Genomic DNA, 16,641 nt, shown 5'->3' with positions numbered 1-16,641 from the left:
TTCCTATTCATTCTGAGCAAGATTTGTGGTTCGTAAAGGAATTATAAGAAAATAACACAAAGGCAGCTGAATTCTGTGTAAACAAAATTTTTTCATGTTACAATACAAATTACAATACAGTTTAAAATATCAAAACTGGTTATTTATTGTTTTAAGGCAATTACTTTGCAAACATTATAATTACAGGCAGTTAGTACAGAACTGTTTGTGTGAGAAGGCTGATCATTATGTAAAATTGTAAGGTAGATCAGAGGGAAATTCAAATATCTTCAATTTGCCACTGCCATGTTCAAGTACAAGGCAAGAGGATGATTAGCACTGGTGTGAGTCTGTCTCTGTGTGTGGCTGGGAGAGGATTCACACACAGCAGGAACAATCCAGTGAGACGCAATCAAGATTTGCATTTTTACTGTTCGCATTAGAGATTTACAGTGAAGGACAAAGACATTAGTTGCAAGGTGTCAAGCATTTACTGGTTAAAGACCCTTGTTGTAGGTCAGGATCTTGCACTCTGTTGCAGCAGAGATCTCTGGCTCTAGCTCTGACACGTGGATCTGAGAGACAGAAAGCAGGTGCAAAACACTCTTCAGGTCAGCGTTTACAGCTCCATTAATACTTTATTAAAATGCTAATTTATATCTCAATTATATTCATTTAATTCAGCTTCAGCAGGAACAGAAAAACAACATCAAAAAGCGGCAGGATAAGGTTGTAAAATAAAATCGCCTCATATATGAATCTGCTGTTTTGATTACGGAGTGTTTTTATTTTTATACTGACATTAAGATTCAGATCTTTTGGCTACAGTGAGACAACCATTCACAGCAATCGTTAAGTCATTAAGATGTTTAAAATGTTTCATCAAATGAGAATTAAAAGTGTGCCATGTCTTTCCAGCCTCGAGCATTTTTCACAGTCAAAACTGACACTTCTGCCATCATAAAAAGCTAAAATGAAGCAGCGAGCACTGGTAAATATCCAAACCAGGGCCAAAACTTGCAATATTTTGCTCAGAAACAGATGGCAATGAGTGTGTGAGTGTGTGAGGCAGAATCTGAAACAGACATCCTGTGGGGTGTGAAAAGGTGGGGGGGACAGGAGTGGAGTTTTTTGGGAGCGATCGTCTGGAACCCTCGGAAAAGTGTAAAGAGGGAGCGAGAGAGTGAGAGGAGAGGAGGAGGGGAGGGGTGGGAGAGGAATAGAAGTAGTTGGCAGCACATATGTCTGCAGTTCAGTAACCATATGGATGAACAGCTTAATAAACACCATTTTAAACCATAACCGTCAGACAAAGAGAGGGGACGGAGAGAAAGTGAGAGGGAGAGCGAGAGCGGATGGATGGAGGGAGGCGTGTGCGAGTGCTCACCTGACTGTTTTGGGGGAACAGGCTGATGGCAACAGGCAGCGCCAGGCCGAATGCAGAGAGACACACCATGCTATGAACAGGCAGCGCTAGACGAGGGTGCTTCTGCAGTGAAGGGAGCCTAATGCACAAACACCCACAAAAATGCACACGTTATTGGCAGAACACACACCGAACTCTGAAAATCATGAGCATTCCCGCCATTATCGTTATTGAACTCGCTCGCTGACACTTTGGAACTGCTGTGCGCGATTGGTCTCTGACACCTCCCCCCTTCCCTCCCTGGCCGCAGTGTGTGTGTGTGGGGGGTTGTGGGATAGCATGCTCTGCAGGAGTCCTCCAGAGTAGCCCTGTTTTAATGAAGCCAGCGACTGCTTAATGATGACTTCATCAACACATACGCATGATGAGCTTTAATTGGCCACCAGACACTCTCTCTGTGCGCGCATGCTTGTGTGTATGTTAGGGAGAGAAAAGCTGCGGCGAGAAGGATCAAAGTACGTTAAAGACCTTTCATCGTGTCCGTCAACTGCTCTAAATAAATCACTCATCCGTCACACTTACGTGAAGAGGTCAAAGCCAAACTGAAGTGACAGAGCAAACAGTAGCCTAGTGCTGACTTTACACGAAATATACACAGAGGAATTCAATGTTTGCAGGACAGCCAGTCTACAGATGAATTGATCGGGGTGATGTATCCTTTGCTGCTTATGATATAAGGGATGCACGATATTTATTTTCATGTTTCAAACAAGAACCGATAAAATGGCAGTGAAAATTCTATAAACATTTTATTTAATTTTTTAAACAATGTAAACTAATACTGAAAACTAAATTCCATTTTAAATGCTACAAGTGAACGTATTGTATAAAAACTGGGTATTCATCTTGAGATTAGCTAAAGATTACATTTAACAGTTCTATTATCCACACATTTTGTGTTGCTTTACAGAAGAAATTAGTTCAGTTTGCATCTTTGATCATTTTCTTCCTTACATAACACAATACAATCTGTATTGTATTAAGCGCTATATAAACAAAGGTGACTTGACTTATTAAATTAGTGTTTTTGAAGATTAACTTTAAGTGGATTAGATGGCAAAGGTAATCTCAATGTAAAAATTAGTAAAAATGGCATACACAATTAAATCAATAAAATAAATGATATAATAAAAAATAAATATATTTTCGAATAATTTTGAAATGGTACAAATTACTATATTATTTATTGGCAGTCAATCCCTATAATATCAGCATCTGAAAGTAGAAAATTAAATCATTAATATCCTTTTTTTTCTCCAACTTGTAATATTTCAACCAACAAATAAGCATTGTAGTAATGAAATATTTGCTAGGTTATGGCTAAAGCTCACTTCAATTTCCTCCAGGTCATTTGATGTGAACCTATTTTCCCTATGGTCCTCCTGGGAAGTTCATATACGACATTTAAGTTACTTTTTTCGGAGTAAGATGGCAGTGTTCCTTCTCTTAATTAACTTCACAAAAATATAGCAAGGTTTTTTAACTATACTTCATGAAAATGAAGAACAAAGAATGCTCATCAGGTGTGTTTTGCTTATGTTTTTTGATTAATTTATGAAAATAAAAGTACCGTAAACTAGAAATGTTGAATCCACTAATTCCGCAATGTTTCTCACACACAGCCAACTCGGAAACTTGATGCTCAAAGAAAATCCTACGTTTCTCACTCATAATTCCGACTTTGTTGTGGCATTCATGTGCGCTCGGAAAATCTTTCCGACATGACTTGAACGCACCATTAGGCGGTACCTTCATGTAAAAATTCCGTCAATAAAGCCACTGACTGTTCAGCAAAGCAGCTGCCTTCGGACAAAGCAAGAGAAATAGGTGAAAGGTTGAAACGCCCCACATATATCACACAGACTCCTCTCAGCGCTCTAATTAATCAAGGATACCCCTGGCCCTGCCACTCGGTCTCACCCTTAAAGCAGTGACCCTCCTGCATCACTGTTCTTGCTCCATTGAGAGCCAGTGAGGGTGAGCTGACAGTCAGCATAGCAGAGCACAACTCACCATTTACTGCCGCTCACACAGACCTACACACACACATAACCGTACACACCTGCGAATCAGAGCAACAAGAATTTGAGGAGGTTGCAACATAGTCTATCAGTCATAAAACCTAACAAATTCTGTTGAAGAGTCGATCCTATACATGCAATGAGGCCCAGAAGTCACAGAGCAAGTGAAAATGTGCGTTTGCCTTTTATAATTTGATATAAAAGGAATTGTATTATCAGCATAGCAGTTTGAGTGGTTATAAAACTTTTTTCCCCATACATTCTAAAACTTCTCTTTAAACGGAAGTTTAATATATATATATTTAACCTAAGAGCTAAAATCTCATTCCAAAGTGTCTATGATTTTCTTTCCTCAGGGAAACATAAAAGTAGATAAACTACTGTTTAAATGTTTGCGCTCAGTTTCATTTTTTTTTAAAGGAGTCTCTTAAGCTTACCAAGGCTGTATTTATCATCCTGAAAATCAGTAAAAACAGTAATGTTGTGAAATATTATTACAATTTAAAATAACGTTTTTCTGTTTTAAATGTATTTTAAAATGTAATGTATTCCTTTGATGGCAAAGCTGAATTTTCAGCATCATTACTCCAATGTTCAGTTTCACATGATGTGAACTCCAATGTTCAGTTTCATCCTTCATAAATCAGTCTAATATGCTGATTTTCTGAAATAGAAATCTTTTGTAACATTATAAATGTTTTTACAGTCACTTTTTTATTAATTTAATGCATCCTTTCTGAATGAAACTATTAATTTCTTTCAACAAAACAAAATTTTGTTGAATGCTGACAGTAGTCGATGGGACCTGTGACTATTTTAACTATATTTTTACTGAATATTGAAGTTGCACAAAGTATATTTAAGAGCTGTGGTAAAGGGGAAGATTTTTGTGATTGTATGGCTTCAGAAGCATATTGTATGTACCACTGTTAAGGAACTTTTATAAATCATATTTTGAACTTGATTGACATCCAAAAACTATTTTTTTGTGTGAGTGCCATTTTGCATTTAATTTATGTAAGCTACTCCTTTAAACCCAAACACAAATGTGTTCACATCAAACTGTGAAATAAAAATATACCAGGACATATGGTACATATGGGTGTGTGAATTCCCGAGGTGATGGAGCTGTAAAAATAACTCTGAAATATCAAATTCACAAGATTTTCTCTGACCTCTCCAGTATGGCCATTACTAAAGGCGGCACCAGGAGAACAGGCATGGGCAGCACGACACGCGTCAGGGATGTCTCCATCAAAGCCTGAACAAAAAGACATTAATCAGAGCAGAACTCAGCTCTGTCATTTGCTAACAACCTTTCCCTTAACACATGAAAAATGTCCATACTCACATGCCTGGCAGCCAGCTTTGAGGTGCCCACCACATTGCCTTTGTCGTCCAGAACACTGATGCCCTCTGATAGCTCGGTGTGGCGCATCAGCAAAACATTACACACGTTGGCACTTGCTAAATGAAGGTAGAATTGCAGTTAGAAAACAAAGGGACTTCCATTTGATGACCAACTTTTCCTTATTTGGATCCAACACAGACAACTGATTATGATTGAAGAGAGAATCGTGTGAACTTGACTCTCTTTGTACGGTCACTATCCCGGATCCGTTTTGAAACAAGAAAACACACACAAATGTAAGAGGCAGTCAATGGATGAATGTCGCAGTGCATTTTAACTTAGGGGAGAATCATGGGGTGAGCTGTGCAATTTTATTTTTAAAATGTCCTCTAGGCCAGGAGAAATGAGACAAAACTAATATACCTAATTATATTTCAGAATACATCCTTTCAATTAGAAGAAAGCTTCTATAAAGTGGGGCCATAGAAAAAAATAGTAAGGGGTAAGCCGTGTCACGTGAAGGGAAAGTTAAATCACTGGGGAAGACATTAACAATTTCCATTTGAAATAAAAAATATAAACATAAGTCCTTATTTAGCAGAAGACAACTTACCATTTACTGCCACACATCAGTCAACATGAACTAACAATGAAAAATATTTCCAAAGCATTTATCATCACTGCATTGGTTATCTATAAAGCTCCGTATTAATTACAAGGTATTGCTACTGACTTATAAAGCTCTAAACGGCTTAGCTCCAGTCTATTTAACGGATCTTCTATCGCCCTATAATCCATCGCGCTCTTTAAGATCACTAAATTCAAGGCTTTTGGTCATACCTAGGATATCCAGAACCACCAAAGGAGGGAGAGCGTTTTCACATTTGGCTCCAAAACTCTGGAATAGTCTTCCTGATACTGTTCGTTGCTCAGACTCGCTCTCCCAGTTTAAAACTAGATTAAAGTCGCATCTCTTCAGCCAGGCATTCATATAATCCTACAGTTCAAACTACAATCCGTCCTCTAGCTCATAAATGCCAGAGGAGAACTGGCCCCCGACTGAGCCTGGGTTCTCCCAAGGTTTTTTTTCTCCATTAGGTCACCTGATGGAGTTTTAGGACACCATTAGGTCACTTGATGGAGTTTTTCGGTTCCTTGCCACTGTTGCCTTTGGCTTGCTCAGTTGGGGATATTTTGGGGATATTTAATTCAATTTTATCAATCAATAAATTCCTCTTGAAACAAACTTTGTTGTATTATTTTAATTTAATACTGTGAAGCTGCTTTGATACAATCTGTATTGTGAAAAGCGCTATACAAATAAACTTGACTTGACTTTATTAATCTCAGATAATGTTAATCTCAACATTTAATAATACATTATTAAAATCAAAAGTTGTTTCTGTTAACATTAGTTAATGAACCTGGACCAACACATTGGGGTAGATTGGGGGTGACACATCTTACCCTACTACTATATACTAAAAATACTATAGAACTAACAGAACAAATTAGAGTACTAATAATATGTTAGAGAGTCACCGCCTGTGAATATTGAAATAAAAGCAATCAAAACTGGAAGACATTCTTGATCTGGAACGTCTGTGTTAAGAGGGGTTAACTGGATATAAAACAAATAGTTTCATATGGTCATGTCAAAGTGCACACATGAATTACAAGCGTAAAAATGATTAGAATAATGATTTACTTTCTGGCATTATCATCTGTGGCATGTGGTGAGATTGGTGTGGGTGTGTGTGTGAACAGAGAAATAAAGAGAGCCTGAAGCATTTTTAATTTACAGACCTTGTGTTGTGAGTTATCAGTGTTCAGTGCTGCAGTGTTGTGGGGCTGAGTTAATTGGCTGAGTAAATAGCTATTCACCTCTGAGGGGTTCAGACCCAGGCCAATTAACCACACACACACACACACACACACACAGAGAGAGAGAGAGAATCAAAAATGGATAACAGTGAAAAACATATGCATACTAAATTTTACAAAGGAAGTCCTGCTTTAAGTCACCATATGGATGCCAAAAATCAATATAAACTGTCTTTATATGCGCTGATTCCAAGTGTGTCATTTTGAGGTTAAGAAAAATGATAAACGAATGCTGTTTTACATAAAATGTATATAAGTGTGAACGCAAAAAACTAAGCAAAATAAAATCCAAGGCAAATTTGTTTCCACTGCGTTTCATTAGCTGTGTTTGATTGCCTTTTATAACTAAACACTGAAAAACAACAACAACATGGCGGCCTGGAGACAGGGAGCCCAGTGCTAACACAGAGAGCACTTTAGGCCTAATTAACCAATTAGAGAGCGGCAGCCGAGAGCTAACAAGGTCCCGTTACTCCAGTCCAGAGAGGTGAGGGGGGAACCTGCTGATTTAATTAAAGGGGTGGGGTGGGGGACGAAAACAATTTAATTACAGCCAAGGATCCCCAAGGCATTGTGGGACAGTCTCCCTCAGCCCCTCTGGACCTGTTTGAGCCTCAGCACGCTAATGGAACACTGAGATAACATTTCAGTAGCGTCCCCCTCTGACAACAGGATCAGTCAAAACACAACATGAGAACAAACAACAATAAACAAACGCTCAAGGTTTAATGAAAGTCTGAGCCAATGCTCATTTAGAAATTGAGTGTCATTACAAATGCAAAGACGTGCGCTTTCAGACAGCAAAAGAGCTGATAGAAAACGGCATGCATTAATTAATATCGTACATTACTGAATCAATCATTTTATGTTTTACTAATCAGCAGTTTAGCAAGACCACATGACAGGAAGCCGTTGCTTGATTTGTGTCATAAACACATAAGGGTGCGGGAAATCAAGCTCACATTAAACGCTAACACGTACATAAGTACACTCTCGCACACCAACATACCAACGGCAGGGAACGGGATGAACCTCTGGACCAGGATTCTTGTAGCCGGACTGAAATGCTCAGCTTTCTTAATAAGAATATTCAGCCCCACCTGTGCACATAATTTCATTTAATTTTAGTATTTTTATAAAAAAAATAAAATAATTTTTTTATAAATTATTTTAACATGATAAATGTTTACATTTGTAGTTTTGGGTCAGTACAATTTTTTTTTATTTAAAAAAAAAAGAAAAAAGAAAAAATTATTCAGCAGAGGCATAAAAACTGATCAAAAGTGAGAGTAATAACTTTTATAGTGTTACAAAAGATTTCCATTTCAAATAAATGCTGTTCTTTTAACCTCTCTATTCATAAAAGAGACCTTAAATACCACAAAAATATGAAGAACACTAATATATTATTATTATTACTAATTAATACTATTACAACATTGACAATAAAATAATAATAATTGTTTCTTGAGCAGCAAATCATCATATTAGTATGATTTCTGAAGGATCATGTGACACCAAAGACTGGAGTAATGATTTGCATCACAGGAATTACATTTTAAAATAGATGAAAATGATAAATTATCTATTTTAAAATTAATTGTAAAAATATTTGATAATGTTACTGTTTTACTGATTTTTAATCAAATAAATGCAGCCTGGGTTAGCATAACAATTTTACAAAAACGCATATACACATATATACATACACATATATATATATATATATATATATATATATATATATATATATGTTAAAAGAATCTTACCAACCCCAAACTTTTGCACTGTAGTGTGTATATATTTTTTTATTAGAAAACATAATTTTTTTTTTTTTTTTTGAGTGCCCATGAACACAACAGCTTTCACATAAAAAAGCTGTGCCACAGCTCTGAACTGAATTGTTTTTTCCATGTCTTCAAATTCAAACTCAAATGAAAAACAGAAACATGTGCCTATAGTGAAACAATGAAAACTTACATTAATCTAATATGGCAAATATGACACGTGAAGTCAAAGTCGTTATGGTGACAATGAACACACATTTGTTTTCATAGTGACCTTAAAAAACTCCCAGTGGGCTTTATGACAGGTCGTGACAGGCTATGCTAAGTTGCTTCTGGTCTCGCCTTGTGAGTCTCTGGTCATCTCTGAGAGCCCGTCTAACAAACATCTGAGAACACATCGCTTCCCTTCTCAGCAGGGGTGTTCAGAGGGATTGTAGTTTTAATTAGTGCCCCCCTCCCGCATTTCTCACAGGCATGGGGCCATTTGTAGTTGTCGTCACCATGGTTCTGCTTGTCATGCCCCTGGGCATCAAACTGCCACCCAGCAGGGCAGCTAATTGGCTCTAGAGGACACATGGGCGTGACTAGAAGGATATGCAATTCAGCAAAGTGAAATACAGCATAGGGCTCTGTGTGCCTATACGTGATGCTATTAGACTCCATCAGTTTGCTTATTAAAATTAAATTCACATAGTACCAGAAAAGTCACGGATAACATTATTCTCTGTTAGCGTGAAATGGCAATTCAAAATGTAAGGATTAAAAGAGAATTCTTTCTACACATCAAATTACGTAATACAATTGTGTGTAGCAGACATGTGAACTCACTGCAATAGTAACTGCACTGCTGACTGCACCAAGATAACCCTGGAAAAATGTAGACATTGGTGTGGGCTGAAAACAAACACAAAAAATATATAAATTAATTTAAAAACAATATTAATATGGAATTTTTGGTAACAATTTCCATGAAGCCTGTATTTATAATGCATTATAAGTGTACTCTTACAGCATTATAAAGCATGAATAATGCCATAAAAAAAAAGTATCCCTTTACAAGGTCTACTTTGTAAATTAGTTAATGCATTAGTTAACTTGAACTAACCAGTATTATCTTACTCCTAAAAGTTATAACAACATGTTTTATTATGTATTAGAATAGTTTTTATGATTATTCATAAGATGATACAACATAGTATAATTAGTATAATATAATTTTTAGTACTTCCAGTTCCAAAGATCTGAAGTCAATGGGTTTTTTGAATGGGCGTTTGGTTAAATATCTGAAATAAGGTGTGTGGTTAACAATCTCAAGACATTTTCATGTTTTATTCTATGACATAAAATACATCCATAATACCACCTTGTGATTTTTTTAATCCTCATCATTTTTATACTGTGTTGCTAACAGTGGTTAACTGGGGTCGGTGAGGACAAGTCGAACAGGTAAACTCATCCACTCGCTAGTCCGCTTTCACAGTCTCGGTGTGTTTAATAATCATGCTCTTAAAAACTATTCTACCTCAAACTTTAAAAATTAAGACTGAAAGAGTCTTCAGAAGCTTAATGGTGGTGTATTTGAAGTCATGTGGCAGTGGTACAGTTCCTTATAGCCTACTTTTAGCTTTTTACGTGTATTTAGGGATCAAAAAGTTGTTCATATGTGAAGAATATTATGATGAACTTATTTTCTGCAATAATCTAAAAAACAATGTAAAAATCCTGTATTGGTTTTGTCGAGGGAACCAGGGTGATGCTAACTTATGGGTTGGCCTACAAAAATATATTATCTCTGCAGCACTCGTTTCATTGCTGCTGAACTTTAGTTTGCATGTGAACATAAATATGCCATGTCATCATATGTACTGGTCAAAATTACATTAGTTACACCATACCTTAGTTGCATTACGATTGCAGTAGTTGACACAGGCGTTGTGACTCTGGTTCAGCCACTGTGAGAAACAGTGAGAATGAGTTCATAGTAAAGCGAGTTTGAGGTTAAAGTCAAGCATAAAGACCAGAAAAACATGTATGAACCACACCTGCCAGAAGATGGTGGAAGCAAATGTCTGATTGGGTAAAAGAAGTCCCACAACCTATAAATGGAGGAATGAGTGATTTGACATTGATTTGATGTTAACATTTGGTGACCAAGACAAGGAAATGTTAAAAAAATGTCCACATTGACCTACCACTGGAGTACCAAAGGGCACAAAACCTGAAAGAAAAAGGAAAAACATGTGCCAACACAAAGAATAGGAAGGAGATGATTTCAGGAGAAAAAAAGAATCCTTATTCAATAATGGAATAACACTAAGAATGTAATTTTGACATTTGAATATGCTGGATGAGGCCACATAAGTACATTTCAAGTCATGTTTGGTTTAATAATCAGAATTATAGTCTCTCATATGACATTATGACTTTATTACTGACCTTTAACAGATTAACAAAATCCTCATTACTCATAAAAGATAGCATTGTTCAGAGGTAGCCATCATAATTGTCAGGCAGGTCTCTCCCTATCTGTTCTCCCTTTAAATAGTAGTGTTAAGAGAAGACTAAAATACTCCTATTTCTGAGTGGCCCAACAACACTTCCAGACAGCAGGAGGGAGAGGGTTTAATCAGAGCCCAGCTGAGTGTGACCTTTGCCAACAGATCGGTCCAGAGAGACCCCCTACCACCAAGCTCTAGTCTCCAGAGCTGGTAACAAGCAGAAAACTGCCTACCACCCATGACACAGACACACACACACACACACACACACGGAAAACACACTTACACCCTTACCTGACATGCGAAAGGGCATGGGGATCTTCTCTCCTGTGTCTGGATGGATGATGGCCTGAGGACATAATGAATCCACAGACAGCAGACAGGATGAAGAGGAGAAAACGAGAGAGAATAAGAGGTGAGAGCGGACTGATGGGAGAATTACCATGCTGAGTTTCTCCGCAATTCTCCTCTCATTACACCACTATTCAGAACCACAGCTTGCGAGTGTGTGTCACACTGCGCACGAAGATGTTGAGTGATTTGAGCGGGTTCTTTCATCATAAGAACCTGTAAAAAGGCTTTCAACGCTGTTCACACTCACCTGTTTAATCTTCTGTGCTTCCCAAAGCTATGTGAAAAACAGAGAGAAACATGCATTCCACATACATGAAACATTCTTTACAACTGAATTGTCAAATTCTGATAATCTGATTGGTTGATGTCTTCTATTCTAATTACATTCTCATTAGCTAGACACACTCTTTAAATACACTCTTTAACTGGCATATATGGCTCCATGAATAGCCTTTTACATCCAAGAAACCTTTTCATTCTTCATAGTGATTATTAGATTATTAAAATGTTCTCCACATAAGAAAAACATGGTTCTTTTAAGATCTGTTTGCTGAAAGGATCTTTGGGAAATCTAAAATAGTTCTACTGTGGGATCACTGTGAAAAAACCCATTATTTTTAGGAGTGTACCAAAAATGTACTTTTAAATGGGCCCCAAACTTACCTGTACATTAGTCACACCCGGAGGCAGAGTTCCATTTTTGAACTGATCCAGAAGTTTCATACATTCATTTAAATGTTTCTAAAATAAAAAGAGAGAACAGCATTCACAGATAAACTATCAAATCAATTGAGGCTTACATTTCAGGAGACTCTCGCTTACCTCTGAAACAAAGAGCGTTCGAGGGTCGATCACATTCAAGAAGTGTCTTAATCTGCCAGAAAATGAACCCTGAAGTAACAAAAAAAAACATTAAGAAATAAACCAATAAAATGCACTCCATTAACATGTTGGGAGTTTCAAAACACTCTCATGGCAATTCAGAACTACATTTTGGTGAACTGGTGCCTAATTCATATACATTTTATACAAAGATTAGGTTTAGGGGTGGACCTTTCATGCCTAAAAATCGTGGGTTTTCATACGAATCACATGGAACGGATTTATACGAAATTGTCACCTTGTAAAATAGTTAAGTTTTCTCATATCAGTTGGAAGTTAAAGGCTTACAGATTGTTTAAAGATCTTAAAAGTTGAGAGAATGCAATAAAAGTAGTAAAATCATCATAAAACCCCACTTGTCCAAAGAATATTAATTCCACCTAATTAGATTATAATATCATCTAATATAATTTATAAGTTAAACATCTGCAGTGCAGTGTCCAGATGAACCTGGTTTGTTAAGAGGGTCCATTGTTTTTAGTTTAAAATGCAATAGAGATAAATGCAGAATAGGAAACATAGGAAAAGTAAGACAATTTTGTATTTTATATGTCTTCCTTTTTACTGAGTATAGTGTAGTGGAGCAATTTAACTGTTTAAAATGGCATTGTGTGATCATCTAAGCCATTTGGCATCATATTTGAAAAGGTCAATGACAAATAATCAGATATTTGTCTCAGCTTACTTGAACTAACCCTATTACCACCATATCTTCTAAACTAAACTATCTTGTATTATTTATTGGTTAATTTTAAGCTTGTGATTGTTTAGATTGATTTGTTTACTTATTTATTGTGTGAAGAAAAAAGAAAAAGAAAAAAAAGATTCCCCCCAATGAATTCTACAAATACTAAGTTACAGGCAACTCATCTTGAGGGGCAGGTTTGAGTGGAACAAGAACAGTTCTCCCAAGAATAATAAGCATGATTATTAATAATCATATGTTCACAATTTCTTTAAATTATTCAACAAATTATTTCTGAGGTCCCAGAAACTTTCTCCAGACGCGGGAGTCAGCTGCTGATGCAGACTCTGACACCAGGGCCGAACCAGTTGTTTTCGCACGCCAGGTGTGTCCGCCTCATTATGCGTGCGCACCAACTGCTGCTGGCTGATCTGTGGACCTAAAAAAACTTCTTCCAATGCAATTAAAATGTTCAAATGTGTGTGAGAGAGAAAGATTTCAAAGCAGCACGCAACATATTCTCTGTTTATCACATCTAACAGGCGGCCCTTTACACATATGAAGGACGGTAGCGCTAGAGCAATAACAGCAGATGTGAATCATCTGTATTAAATAAATCAATGAATAAATAAATTACCTCTCAATTCCTCTTCCTCTGAGGTTAAAGTTATTGAATCACTAATGCATATAAAATGGCTTAAATTGTTTTTTTGTCGCAGTGAATGTTCGAGTTTCCACATGTTTTAGTGTTGCTAATGAACTTGCTTTGGCAAAAAAACAGTTGACGATGCTTTATCTCTTCATATTTGATGCTGAAGTTTGAAAAGAATTAATTGAGGCCGGGGTTTGAATTATAAGGGTCTGGGGCCTGACCTCAAATAAAACTTAACTACTAAAGACTGTCAAGAAAAAAAAAGTTTGCAAAGGGTCTCTAAATATGTAGTTTTTACATACAAGTTATGTTATGGTATGTTATGTTATATTATATTATATTATATTATATTATATATATATACAAAAAAAGTAACTCTGAAAAAAATAATCTGATTACGTAACTCATGTTACTTACGTGTTACCCCCAACACTGCGTGTTATATATATATATATATATATATATATATATTAATGCAAGTTATAATCCGATTACTTTTTTCAAATGTGAGCATGCATTTACTCACCTCACTTGCACAAAAACTGATTCAGTATTCCTCAAAATTAATAAAAACTGTAAAATGCAAACTCAGAATATTACACAAACCTGCAATAATTAAATGTTAAATAACACAATTTGTGTACTCTATGTATTTAAATTCACTTTATTAACCAATGTCTTTGCCTCTGACCTTCGATAATCCAATTCAACCATACTAAAATGACTTAAACATCACATTTGTGTTTCTTTTTTTCTTTTCATTGCTTAAGAAAGAGTGTTGAACTTTCTTCTCCTGCATCCTATTCTTTTGCCATTCAGAACGACAGAACCGCTGAAAGGTTTGTTTGAGCTGCGCCCTTTTATAGTTATTAAAAAAACAAACAAGCAAGCCCAGTGAAAAATTCATGCAAAAGTAACATTACTTTTCATAGAAAGTAACTAAGCAACAGTTAGTTACTTTTGTAAGTAACTCAATACTGTAACGCATTACTTTTAAAAGTAACTTTCCCCAACACTGTGTGTGTGTCTGTGTCTGTGTCTGTGTCTGTGTGTGTGTGTGTGTGTGTGTGTGTGTGTGTGTGTGTACACTTTTGTGTATATACTTATACTATATACTTTTGTGGCTATGTTTTGTTGAAGATAGGCCTATATATAATGTAGCCAGTAGTCACACCAGTTAGATTACAAGTTAAGCAGGGTATACTAGACAGACCTTATACGAACAGGGGCCAGTTGCATAAACATAACCACTAAGTTATACGGTGTCTAAAGTTACAATTAAATCAAAATAGACAATTCCTAAACTCCTATTTTCATGGAATATTGCAGTATTTATTATAAAATATTTTTATAATATATAATTATATCTTTTTGCAAAACTCATTTATCCTCGTAATCTTTAACCAAAAATAACTTCCCCTTTCTCTTGCAGCGACATCTCTTCTCTCTGTTGACGTTTTTATTGGCGCGAGGGCGGGACAACCTGTCACTCACATGACATCACAGCAATATCAAACCACAAAGATCCAATCGATTCCCAATAGACAAAACCAAGTCCTGCACTAAATTTCTTCTAGTTCGAAAAGCCGTTTCACTCGGATATAGCCAACGTCACAATACAATCTTAAAAATAAAGGTTATTTATTGGCATCAATGGTTCAATGGAACCTTTCTATTCCACAAAAGATTATTTATAGTGGAAAAAGGTTCTTTAGATTATTATAATGCTTTTCACACTAAGAAAAAAAGTGTACCTTTAAGAACTGTTCACATAAAGTTTTTGGGGGGAAACAAACATGATTCTTCAATGACATAGCTACGAAAACCCGCTTTTGGAAGCATTAACGTTATTTAGCTAGAGTAGGGAAGAAAAGACTACCGCAACTTCTGTTTCGTGCCGAGCAGTTAACCGCGGTGTAATCAGTCTTACTTTACAGATTTAAACTAGATTAAAATATTTTTACGTAACTGACCTTTAAAAGTTATGAACAGTTTTGAAGAATTGGTACAAGACGTGCATGTACCGTCATTATTTATCACAAGAAGTACAAAATAAATATATTGTAGCTATATGGCATTTTGGGCTGACCCATTGTTTGAGGTTATACTATTGTATTTGACTTATTCTAGGCAACAACATCAATATTTATCACATTTTGCAAAGTAGTAATGTTACCAACAGAGGTCACTGTTAATACGACTGAACCAGAGTGTGAGGGAGGCAGGCGGAACAGGCAAACACTGCAGAGCACTGTTTGGTCTGTTACCTCTTGTTTTCATTTGGTTTTAGCGAGTAAAGTGAACGGCAGCTCATTCGAACAGCAAAATGAGATTCCTCTAAAACAATTCACTTGAAACATTCTGTCTCCAAACCCGTCTGCAGTGAGCCTGAAGAAATCCACCAGATACAAAAACACAAAGGTCTCACATTCGTATGGACTGGGTCCGGTTGTTATTTACCTGATCAAACCGAGACTCACCGAGTCTAAACGGAGGGCAGACAGTCGATTCAGGCATGGCAGGTTTTGCATTCAATAAAGCTGTTTTACCTATGTGTTTTACTGAGCTCTGAAACTAGAGTAACGTTAGACTTCCCTCAGAGTGGGCGAGTCATCCGTATCGATGCATTTTGGGTAATGTCGTTTTCTAACAGGTCAAAGGATAAATTACCCCGTGGGTGTGATGAATGTGCAAGCTTGTTTCCGCCACAGAATAAAAAATTAAAAGGGTAATTGTGATTTAAAAAAACAAACAAAAAAAACTAAATTTAATTTACATTTACATTTCTGCAATTACGAATTATAAAGTCAGAATGCGTGATACGCAATTCTGAGGGGAAAAAAGTCAGAATTTCGAGATGTAAATGGCCTAAGTTATATATTTTTTTACCATGGCAGAATACCATCTTCCATATGGTTGACGTTTGAAGAGTAGTTTTAAGATTTGTCATAAACGTCAGTAAAACATTGCTTTTCTTTTATTAATAAATTAGTTAATTAATAATTACATTTTCAATCGCCTTAACTACATACATCATGTGGTTCAGTTTAGTCATTATGACCTTGTTATTGCACAGGGTGTGACATATATAGCTACATCATTTATCCAAGATAGTCATTCCC

General features: G+C 36.3%; 1 protein-coding gene across 1 annotated transcript; it reads right to left on the bottom strand.

Moving 5' to 3' along the window:
- Positions 1–16,147, bottom strand: sfxn5a (sideroflexin 5a). Its single transcript, XM_082153655.1, has 14 exons — positions 15,980–16,147; positions 12,123–12,191; positions 11,964–12,041; positions 11,548–11,574; positions 11,241–11,295; positions 10,641–10,666; positions 10,491–10,544; positions 10,344–10,400; positions 9,277–9,342; positions 7,671–7,761; positions 4,778–4,893; positions 4,602–4,687; positions 1,367–1,484; positions 1–554 (listed from the first exon to the last, which is right to left on the bottom strand). Exons 1-14 carry the CDS (start codon positions 16,034–16,036, stop codon positions 477–479), a joined length of 978 nt encoding a protein of 325 aa, XP_082009781.1. The 5' UTR covers positions 16,037–16,147; the 3' UTR covers positions 1–476.
- Positions 16,148–16,641: the final 494 nt, after the last annotated feature.

The sequence above is a fragment of the Leuciscus leuciscus genome, assembly GCF_965113295.1.
Source record: "Leuciscus leuciscus genome assembly, chromosome: 22".
NCBI classification, from domain to species: domain Eukaryota; kingdom Metazoa; phylum Chordata; class Actinopteri; order Cypriniformes; family Leuciscidae; genus Leuciscus; species Leuciscus leuciscus.
The sequence above is the reverse complement of the archived record's forward strand: the minus strand, read 5'-3'. Positions and strand labels throughout refer to the sequence as shown.